This window comes from Thermomyces dupontii, assembly GCF_041956625.1.
Source record: "Thermomyces dupontii strain NRRL 2155 unplaced genomic scaffold VTN31scaffold_3, whole genome shotgun sequence".
In the NCBI taxonomy this organism is placed as follows: domain Eukaryota; kingdom Fungi; phylum Ascomycota; class Eurotiomycetes; order Eurotiales; family Trichocomaceae; genus Thermomyces; species Thermomyces dupontii.
Genome location: NW_027192309.1, coordinates 584,304 through 594,649, shown reverse-complemented (window position 1 = coordinate 594,649; position 10,346 = coordinate 584,304). Strand labels below are relative to the sequence as shown.

Here is a 10,346-nt window from a genome sequence, read left to right as displayed (position 1 = left end):
TACACTCCCTTCGTTCTGAATCTTCTGTTAATTTACATCCATTCATGGTGGAAATCAAATTGGAACTTTATCAGCTTTCATATCAAGTCCGAGTATTCAACAATCATTATTATCTACAAAGTATGCAGCTCATAATTTCAAAATGTAAATTGAGATCTTGATCTTCTTGAAAATCCACCAGCCCTGATACTCAGTAGGTAGCTACTCGTAGGGTTATGTTTGACTTAAACTGTCAGACCATGATGAAAGATCAAAGCAACACGACTCACCGACGACGCTTTCAAACCTACGCTGCGTAGCCTTAGGTGTCTTCTGCGACGGCATCATAAACTTTCGCGCTCGAATCCCTGGAGCTGACCCAGAATGAAGAGCCCGCTACTAAAAGACGTGCTTCTCCTGGTAGATCCAGCAGCTGACATGATGGATGCGGACGAATTCGGAGAACTGGACGCGCTTCGTGGATTTCTCCTTGGCCTCATCCGCAAGTTTGGCCAGGATACTTCTTGACGGCACCACGGAGCTCGGGATCGCTGAAGGGGCGACCTTGTCACGGACACAGGGGCGGAAAGGAGGATGAGAAAGAGAGGAAAGCGAACCGAGCGCGCTGGCTGATTGCCGATTGTCGTGAGCGTCCTTGTAGGGCCGTCCTCGGCCCACGGCCGCACCCGGTTTACCCGGGCATTGCGGCGCTTCGTGAGGATAACTGCTAGGGAGCGAGGTCTTTGATAGACAAAAGGAAAACAAGAAGCAGCCGAATCACTCGTTTCTCGACCCATGGCCGAGCTCTTCGTCACGAGCTTTGTGGGGGTCGGCAAGCATGTCCGTGTTCTAACATTTGGCTTCGGAACACAGACGGAACGCAAGGGCGTGAACTGCGGCGGTGGACCGCGAATTGGGATCCCTCAAGGAACAGCAGGATGACGAGGTCGGGGCGAGGAGAGTCAGAAGGGTTCTAAAGAGAAGACTCTGTGGACCTTGGCTGGACCATGAGAGCCAAAATGGGCGTTCCGAAAGGATGCCTCGGATGATGCTTGGGGAGGACTTGGCAACAAGAAGTGATGATTAGAACGGTGGTAAAACGAAGCAGAAGAGACTTCGAAGGAAGTAAAAGAAATCCAGACAGAGGCGGAGCATCTCACAAGTGAGTAGTAGTGATAGTGGCCTAGTGGGTGTTCTGCAACCACCGCTACTACGGGCATGTTCTTTGGTAGGTGGTGAGTTTGGAGTAGCGGTGGTTGCAGAACAAAGCAGGAAGATTAATGAAAGAAAAAAAAAAAAAAAAAAAGGGGGGGCGGGGGGGGAGGACAAAATCAGAGGAGTATACGAGTAGGACTGCTGCTGTTGTGGCCACCGAAGGAAGGTGCCAGGTGGTGAGCAACATGGATTATCGAGGAAAGAGGCTTCCTGAGCTCATAAGGCCCCAGGTTCTCCCTGGGCACAGCAGCACTTGGAGAAAGAACGGGCAAAATAATCTTGATTGGCTGACTGGATGGCTTGTACACAGTCAAACTGAACATTATGGCCATCTTTACCTACCTAGTATGCCATGGTCAGCAAACAAGAGGTCCAAAAAGAAACAAAACAGCACACCAGGCATCCATAAACATCCTATTTGTTTAGAAAAGCACATACTGACAGAAGTGCTAAGAATGAATTCATGGCGGCTCATCAAAATGGATCAACACTTCATATCTAGATGGTTTGGCTTTCTTCGCTCTATAGTAGCCACATAACCTGAAGCAATTTGATCGAGGTATGACGTAGCTAGCCTAAGGCAAGACCTGGTGGCAATAATACCACTGTTACAGCCCCAGAACAAGTTTTGATCGCTATATGTAGCTACAGGCCGCCGTAGATACAGATGGATTGCCCATAATCTAATCCACCTACACCCAGGGGATGCTTGACTGCCATCCGGTAATTCGATCTTGCGTGCTCCAGTTCACTGACTGACAGGCGATTGATTCAAACAGTATCTGCATAGCCAGCAACCTGATTGACGCAAACAACAAGCATGTATATTGATCTTCCACTCGCCCATCAAAGACCTCGGGTTGACACACTTTGTGATAAACAACCCCCTCCAAGCATTTCGATATACAAAATCCTTGATGGGGGGCACTCACCTGGTATTCCACACATTCACCAATCCTCCCCGGGGAACTGCCCTCCTTGCAGGCCCCAAGCGAAACGCTGAACACAACCCAATGTTGACCAGTGCAGTGCTTCAGACAGTCAGAACATGAAGAAGAATAATCGAAGTAGCAAGACTCACCGTCGACGCTTTTGACGCTGCACTGCGTAGCCTTGATGCCTTGTGTGAGGGCATCGTCTCTCCTGCGTCATACCGGCGAGTAACATGGCATGGAAGTCGGAGGATGATCAACAGACGCTTCAAAGGCGCTAGCTACCTTTTCGCGTTGTCAAATCTTTCCAAGATTCCAAGCTCAACCACGTCGGCACTTTCGGGGAGTCGAACGCCGGAAAAGGCAAGGCGTTACTCAAAGCGCGCGATCCTGCACCTGAAACAGCCGGGTTGTGAACAGTGCATACTCCCCTCTGGCGATAGCGCAGACTCGAGCAATCGTTCATCTGGCTTCTCCAAAGGGGAGACACGCAGCCCTGGAGTCTACCCAGAACGAGAAGCCCGCTCTGAAAAGACGTGCTTGTTCGGGTAAATCCAGCAGCGGACGTGCTGGATGCGGACGATGTCGGAAAACTGGACGCGCTTTGTGGATTTCTCCTTGACCTCGTCCGCAAGGTTGGCCAGGATACTTTTCGGCGGCACCACGCAGCTCGGTATCGCGGAGGGGGCGACCTTGTCGCCGACACGGGGGTGGAAAGGAGGACGAAAAACAGGAGGAAAGCGAACCGAGCGCGCTGGCTGATTGCCGTTTGTCTCGCGCGTCCATGTAGGGCCGTCCTCGGCCCACGGCCGCACCCGGTTTACCCGGGCATTGCGGCGCTCGGAGAGGACGGTAGAGGGGGCAGGGGATCTGAGGAGAAGGAGAAAAAGGAGACACAGAAGAAGACACAGAAGAAGAAACAGAAGAAGACACAGAAGAAGACACAGAAGAAGAAGACACAGAAGAAGAAGACACAGAAGAAGAAGACACAGAAGAAGAAACAGTAGGAGACGAAGACACATGTCCAAAAGTCCACCTACATCATGAACGGGCGACACCTTGATCATTCGACAAAATCCAGAAATGCTGCCACTAGGGCCGGCTTGCATTTCTCGCAGGTAATTCTTTCGTTGCAAAGAACCGAGGCTCAAACTCAACAGTCATAAGCATCAAACCTGCAGAGGAAGATGATCATGATGAAATGGCCAAGGATCTAGCCAAATCACTGGAGGCCTCAAAGACCGAAGGAAGCGATAACTTGGCATACACTTATCCTTGCCCTGAGAGCCACAAAGACTTTGTCAAGATCCTCAAGGGCGTTTCCAATGACGACGTGCATGTGGTCGTGCAGCGCATCCGAGCCCTGCATCACCCACGGTTACACCCCGACAACAAGGCCAAATTGGGTCGGTTCTCGGCAGTTTTGGTCGAGCATGTGGCATACCTCGCCGAGCAAGCCGATCACCCCCCATTCTCGGTCTTGGAAGCCCTGCTGCCTGCCCTCGCTCAAGAAGTCATCTCATCATTGGAGAGAAATCTCCGGAAAATGGAAAATCTCTTCGATGGAGTCAGAGCGGTGGAGGTTCTTCAAACCACTTTACAAGTACCGCAAATAAAAACGAGGACCGAGCTGCTCATTCGGGCGATCTCTGGCGATCTGAAGGACTCCATGACCATCATGACAGACATCGTGATCAAGGCCCGGAAGCTCGACTCCAGCGCTTTCGCAGATCTCCTGACAGCCTTGAGCGATCATGTCATCGATGTGCCCAATCTCGAAAAGTGCCGAATGGGTCTAGATGCGCTGATCAAAGAACACTCCTCCGGCGGTGGTCCTCTGCGAAGCGAACACGACGACCAGACGTCAACCGGAAGAAGAAACAGAAGAAGAAACAGAAGAAGACACAGAAGAAACAGAACGAGAAACGGAAGGGGAAACACGAGAATGGGGAGAACTCGACTTCAAGGGAAGGTTCCCAACCCATGGCCGGGCCCGGTTCTCCCGGGCCTTGCGACGCTCAGAGAGGACGGTAGAGGGGGAAGGGAGGTTCTGAGGAACAGGCGAGGGGGTGGGAACAGACAAGAGGGCCAAGGGCGATGACGGCGGTGGTGGGCCGCGAACAAGGATAGGAATACGGGAGGGAGCAGGGGGAGAAAGACCGAGAGAGGAGGTCAAGACGGGTTCAGAGGGGGCCTTACTCACCTGGTCCGGACCACGAGGGCCACAATGGGCCTTGGAGAGGGGTATCATTTGGATGGAGCGAAGAGACGACATGGTCACAACAATGCAGAGATGGCAATGGTGAACGAGTCCAATAGAGCAGACGAGACTTGAAGAGAAGAAAAGGAAAATGAGAGGGAGAGGAAGCATTTGATGTATTTATAATGCCGCAGTTGCTGGAAGAGTGGGAAGGTGCCAGGTGGTGAGCAACACTGCCGGGGGGAAGCTAAGACGCAGGACAGGTAGTGGGAAGGAAAAGAGCACGTCTGCGCTCCTTCCTTGTGGAACGGCCTCGTAGAATCTGGAGACACAATGGCCCTGGAGAAGGGAAGGCATTGAAAGAGTATCAATGGAGAGCGAGGGACTGAGCATGAGGAATCGATGAGGGACGGCAACTTATCTACTCCATACAGAGGTGGCTCCGGGTGTATTTGCAAACAGAGACGGTGGAAAACTTCAGGTCGGGCTCGTTAGCAAATGTTTCGGAGGCATCTGTACGGGTACCTGGAGATGGTTGGTTCTTTGATGGTATCCATTGGCAGTACTATACACGGCTCAAAGTCTATGCAGGGTCTTGTTAGTACAAGTAGTCAATCATCAAGTATGTACACATGACCCAGCCTTCAGCTGGAGAGATACATCGATATATCGACATCCACAGCGTTCATCTCACGCGCCGCAGCTGAAATCTGGTCCTGCACCTGCTCCGGACCAGCTGTCCTCTCCAAGACGTTGACGACCAACTCTGCCAGAATCTCCAGTCGATATTGCTTCTGTTCCACTTCATCCAAGTCCTCGACGTTGAGACCTTTCTCCCGCAGCGCATCGGCCTTTTTCTCGTTGAGTACATGAAGCAGTCTACTGACCTGCTCGACCCTCTCCTTGCTGCGCGGAGTTGTGGAAAGACGACGCAAAGCACGCCGTGGCGTGCCTGGAGGGGCAGGCGCCATGCGCGCAATTTGCAACACCAACAAACGTGCAGTGTCGTCATCGGGGTAGAAGTGGAATAAGTCTCGCATCGTATACAACGCGATCAGAGTGCCAGGTAAATCCATTGAGAGACAAAAACAGCGCGTGATTTGCTCGTGCAGATCCTTGGAAAACTCCTCTTTGGCGATACGCTGGCCGCGCGGAGCTAGTTGGGAATACCAGTCCATCATCTCGGCAAACAGCTTTCGAGCGGAGGGAAATAAGGGGTCAAAGGGGGCCCTGGAGCGGTCATACTGCAGCTTACCGCAATCCCAGAGACAGGCAAATGTTTCTAAGTCGGGTTGGATTTGCTGACTCATCAACTGGTATTTCTCCCAGAGGGTGCGGATGTTGTGCTTTCGCAATTCGGCATAGAGGAGATGGTTCATGAAGTAGGCATTCGGTCGGATGCGGGCGTCCCCAAGGCACTTGGTCAAGTACTTGACCATGTCATCGTCGCCCCGTCGCGTGTAGTGGAGGAGGAGGATCGAGAAGGTTTCGATGGTGGCCTGAGGGAGTGTCCGCTGCAAGAACACGGGCCCACGTTGACCCTTCCACGATGCTTCGCTGACGGATGGCTTGGATGACTGCGAGTCCCAAACAAGGTCGATGCGATGTTGAATCATGGACCAAGCTAGCTGCTCGGCCTTGTTCCGTGCAGATGCAGTACCTTGTCGAAGCCAGCCAGCGATCAAGCCGTTCAGATGCTTTGCATCAGGCTTGACTCCTCTTTCATACATCAATTCAACTACCAATGCTGCCGAGTCAATATCTCCCATTCCGATGAGCTTTTTCAACCAACTCGCGTAGAAGAATTTATTCTCCAACCTCCGAGGCAAGACCGTTAAAACCGACAGCGATATCTTGTTCACATCGCGAGCAGTAATGCTAGAGGCCTGCAGGTTGCCAACAACGCCGAGGCATTTCTTGAAGAGTGTAGTCGAATCGCTGTCCGGATCTGACCTCGTCACCATCATATCCTTGAAGACGGCAACGGCGAGGTTTGGCTGCCCAGCGTTCAGGAACGCGATGCTGATCGTGTCGTAATCATCCATGGTCATGTCGGAGCCGAGAAGAGTCTTGAGCTGAAGATACGCAGTCCACGCCTTGCTGGCCGCCGCTTTGTCAGGCTGCTTGGCCCACGCCACGATCACCGGAATCAGGATACGAGGGTCGCGGTATTTATCGCTATGCAGGAAAGCAAACGCTATGTCCTGAGCGCGTTGCGGATCCCCATGTGCCGCGAATAATTTGACTCCTAGCTTCCAGTAAGCGTCGACGCACGTGTCGTCTTCTTTGACTACTGTCTGCTGGGCTTCCCAGAGGTCAAGCGCCTTGTTTGTCTCTCCTCCATCGTGCAAAGCTTCAATGTACATGATATTTTCCGCGGGAGACAACACCCTCCCCACTGACCGGAGATCATCTTGCAGAGTTTGTAGATGCGACAATCGAGATGCGGGAGAGATATCGCTGCAGAACTGCGACTCCCACACAGTTCGAAATACCTCTGGAGGCAGGCTTTTCAGAAAGGACGGAATCGCATGTTTGCAGCGGCGGTACCAGCTCCACAAGTCTTTACTGGCCGAAGGATCGCCTTGGTTGACCACACGGAGCAGGCATTCATTGAAACGATTCTCGTATGGATGTAGCTGCGTCGCCTCTTCAGGTGGCTTGTCAGCCGGCACGGGCTTCCGCGGATCCCAGTCCTCTTCCTCTTCCTTAGCCATGCCCTCGAATTCTTCCTGGATCATGTCATCCAGTTCCTTGTCGAAGATCTCCTCCAACGCAGCTTTCTCATTGTCGCGCTCCTCGGGGTGCTCAGCCTCATCTTTCCGAAGCGCTTCCAGTGCCAAGGCCCGTTCCTTCTCCGGCAGCTCTTTAATGAACTGGCTGTTTGGCCCAAAAGGCCCTTCCCGGAGTAATTCCAGTTCTTTGTCCAGCTGATCAAGACGATCCTTCAGCTCCTGACGTTCAGCGTCATCTTCGGCCTCAGGGTCAACCTCAACCCTGTCTCTACTTCGGGGAGAGCTTTGCTCGAAGAAACGAATCTTATCGCCGGGGCCCCCATAACGAACGCAGCGCAGCGGTGCGGCGGAGAAGGGTCGGTGAAGGAATAACCGGTGGCGGAGATGCCGGGCACAAGCCGCATGCTGATGACGCTGAGCTCCCTGCAAGACCTGGCGGAGCATGAAGATGGCAATTTACGTCATTTGGCTCAACCAACAGAGACACCGACAGCGTAGATAGACGCAAGGTATATGCGTTGAATGATAGTATTACTCTCTACCCAAGCTCTTTGCTTCATGATCTGATAAAACTCAATACAAAAATCCAGTCTTTTACATTCCTCTTCTGGACTAGCGTGGAATTCCTTGCGCCAATCAATCTACCAGACCCATCTCATCGCATTGCAATGATGGGAGCTTCACAACTCCAGTGCTGTTCCAGGTCGCGATGGATCCAGCAAATAATGATGACGGCCTGGGGTTGTGGGATGGGGAGAGCAGCAATCAGGTTGGTAACCCCAGCTGAAACCTTTCCAACATGTATACATTGAGTTCAGTGTGACCAACAAAGGCAGGGCGTGTATATATACCACTCAAAACAACCTCGAGATGGTGCCAAAGAAAGATCTTCGAAGAAACGTAAAAGATCCAAGGAAACTTCGCAGCAAGTTGAAGATTCGATCTTCCTACCTCTCCTTGGCGGAAAGGAGCCTCCTGATCTGGTCCGATTGAGACAATCGGCCTTTGAGCGGTTATGGGCAACACAGGAGAAACGTTGCAAGGTGAAAATTACGTTTCTATTCTCTCATAAAAAACTCATTTCTGACTAGTAAATAGGAAGTATTGCAGGAGCTGGACTCCGGGATACTGCAAGAAATCAAATCTTTTGTCAACAATGCATCTCCGGAAGTGTAAGTGAGAGAGCACTTGACACCATTGCGAAAATGCTAAAAAGATATAAGATATGGAGGCCGTATACCAACAGCCTTGGTATCAATCGGGTCGAATGTGTCAGCTTTTTCTCGGCTTTTGGACAGACTGCATCAAGATCTGCTAGCAGAAGTCAGAGGACAGGTAGTCTTGCTGGAGTCCGGCGATGCACCGAATCTGAAAACGGTGTTGCGGAATATCATCCGGCATGCCGTGACTAGTACTGAGGGTAACGATGGATATCAACGGGTTTTCACAGACAAGCCGGTACGGATACCGCAAAGCACTAGGTATCTCTAGCTGATCGTTGTAGGGCCCTCGGATGCTCCCTTACGATCTAAACATACTCTACGAGTATGTGAAGGAGAAGAGCGTGGAAAGGATTATCTTAGCATTCCGAGATAGTGAGGCGCTAGACCAGGGTGTGTTGATCGATCTGCTGTCATTGATCAGGTGCGTGTTTGGTCAATGAACCTGACCGAAGCGTATTGACGAAGTCCTAGCTCATGGTGTGATCGGATCCCCTTCACGCTGTTCTTTGGCATCGCAACTTCGGTCGAGCTCTTTGAAGGCCGACTGCCCCGTTCGACCGTTGCCCTGCTACAGGGTCAACATTTTGAAATTCACGATGCTGGGGATTCTGTCGACCAGATCTACAGTGTCGTGCAAGCCGGGCAACAAACAAGGCTATGGCTTGGACCAAGTCTCAGTTCCCATCTATTTGAGCGTGCAAAAGATCACTTCCAGAGCCCGGAATCGTTTATCCGGCAAGTCAAGGTTAGCCTTTTCATACGCGACTTGCTTCTATCGCTGACCATGTGAAGTATGCGTACATGTCCCATTTTTTCGCGAATCCGCTCAGTGTGCTCCTATCCGATCAGGCATCTCGTTCACTTCGACAAAAAGAACTTTGCGAGGCCATTCGAAACCTCGCATCTTTCAGGCGGTAAGTCAGAGGACGAATCTGTTGGATAGAGAGGTTCATCTGACTGATCTTGGAAAGACATTGTGAGGAGCTACTCGATGAAGGCAAGTATAAGCATGTTCGAAAACTTCTAGACGACGACTCTGCCCTCGCTCAAGAAGTCATCTCATCATTGGAGAGAAATCTCCGGAAAATGGAAAATCTCTTCGATGGAGTCAGAGCGGTGGAGGTTCTTCAAACCACTTTACAAGTACCGCAAATAAAAACGAGGACCGAGCTGCTCATTCGGGCGATCTCTGGCGATCTGAAGGACTCCATGACCATCATGACAGACATCGTGATCAAGGCCCGGAAGCTCGACTCCAGCGCTTTCGCAGATCTCCTGACAGCCTTGAGCGATCATGTCATCGATGTGCCCAATCTCGAAAAGTGCCGAATGGGTCTAGATGCGCTGATCAAAGAACACTCCTCCGGCGGTGGTCCTCTGCGAAGCGAACACGACGACCAGACGTCAACCGTGCATGCCACCGTTACCAACAAACGAATAAATCTCAGCAAGGGCAAGAAAAAGCTTACCTCCGGGGACATCTTATACACCCGTCTCCTGGAAGACTTCCTTTCCAAGCTAGAAACGTACCTTAACACCGTCCTCATTCAACCCAGCACCCTCTTCTTGCACGAAGTCTTCATTTTTGACCTGCGCAATCCTCTCAAGGACACCTTTGCACCACGCGCCCGCTTCTCCATCGAACGCGCCCTCCGCTCTCCCTTTGACTACCTCGTCTCCCCTTCCTCCGACTCTCAATCTCCCGAGGACACGAATCTATCGTCCCGCCAACCCGAGACTGCGATCCTGTACCAACTGTACTTGGAGTCAGGATCGTTGATCAATGTGTTTGATCTCTGGAAGGCGTTTTGGACGATCATCGGTGGTGAGGATGAGGAAGCGTGCGATGAGCGTTCCGCACTGATGCGGTTTTATCGATCCCTGGCGGAGTTGAAGGCCCTGGGAATGGTGAAGCCTACAAAGAAGAAGGTGGATCATGTTAGCAAGACCACTTGGATGGGCTTATGAACACTCTCATATGTCATGCTATACAGTGGTAGGTGCGAACTGCGGGGATATCAAAATGGGTATCATGGGTCCACTACAGAATATGTATAGTCAA

At 51.6% G+C, this 10,346-nt stretch overlaps 6 protein-coding genes across 6 annotated transcripts; 3 read left to right on the top strand and 3 right to left on the bottom strand.

Moving 5' to 3' along the window:
• Positions 1-323: 323 nt before the first annotated feature.
• On the bottom strand, positions 324-776 carry VTN31DRAFT_3667 (uncharacterized protein; the record flags this gene model as incomplete). The annotated part of the gene is made up of 1 exon (XM_069403971.1): positions 324-776. One exon carries the CDS (start codon positions 774-776, stop codon positions 324-326), a length of 453 nt encoding a protein of 150 aa, XP_069260992.1.
• A 483-nt stretch (positions 777-1,259) lies between these two features.
• VTN31DRAFT_3666 (uncharacterized protein) lies at positions 1,260-1,733 on the top strand (the record flags this gene model as incomplete). Its single annotated transcript, XM_069403970.1, has 1 exon — positions 1,260-1,733. One exon carries the CDS (start codon positions 1,260-1,262, stop codon positions 1,731-1,733), a length of 474 nt encoding a protein of 157 aa, XP_069260991.1.
• An 896-nt stretch (positions 1,734-2,629) lies between these two features.
• Positions 2,630-3,235, bottom strand: VTN31DRAFT_3665 (uncharacterized protein; the record flags this gene model as incomplete). Its single annotated transcript, XM_069403969.1, has 1 exon — positions 2,630-3,235. One exon carries the CDS (start codon positions 3,233-3,235, stop codon positions 2,630-2,632), a length of 606 nt encoding a protein of 201 aa, XP_069260990.1.
• A 92-nt stretch (positions 3,236-3,327) lies between these two features.
• VTN31DRAFT_3664 (uncharacterized protein) lies at positions 3,328-4,160 on the top strand (the record flags this gene model as incomplete). The annotated part of the gene is made up of 2 exons (XM_069403968.1): positions 3,328-3,955; positions 3,988-4,160. The coding sequence occupies 2 exons, from the start codon at positions 3,328-3,330 to the stop codon at positions 4,158-4,160; spliced, it is 801 nt and encodes a 266-aa protein (XP_069260989.1).
• An 810-nt stretch (positions 4,161-4,970) lies between these two features.
• Positions 4,971-7,505, bottom strand: VTN31DRAFT_3663 (uncharacterized protein; the record flags this gene model as incomplete). Its single annotated transcript, XM_069403967.1, has 1 exon — positions 4,971-7,505. One exon carries the CDS (start codon positions 7,503-7,505, stop codon positions 4,971-4,973), a length of 2,535 nt encoding a protein of 844 aa, XP_069260988.1.
• A 265-nt stretch (positions 7,506-7,770) lies between these two features.
• On the top strand, positions 7,771-10,252 carry VTN31DRAFT_3662 (uncharacterized protein; the record flags this gene model as incomplete). Its single annotated transcript, XM_069403966.1, has 8 exons — positions 7,771-7,830; positions 7,898-8,104; positions 8,160-8,233; positions 8,285-8,519; positions 8,566-8,705; positions 8,756-9,029; positions 9,077-9,198; positions 9,256-10,252. 8 exons carry the CDS (start codon positions 7,771-7,773, stop codon positions 10,250-10,252), a joined length of 2,109 nt encoding a protein of 702 aa, XP_069260987.1.
• Between the last annotated feature and the right edge of the window lie 94 nt (positions 10,253-10,346).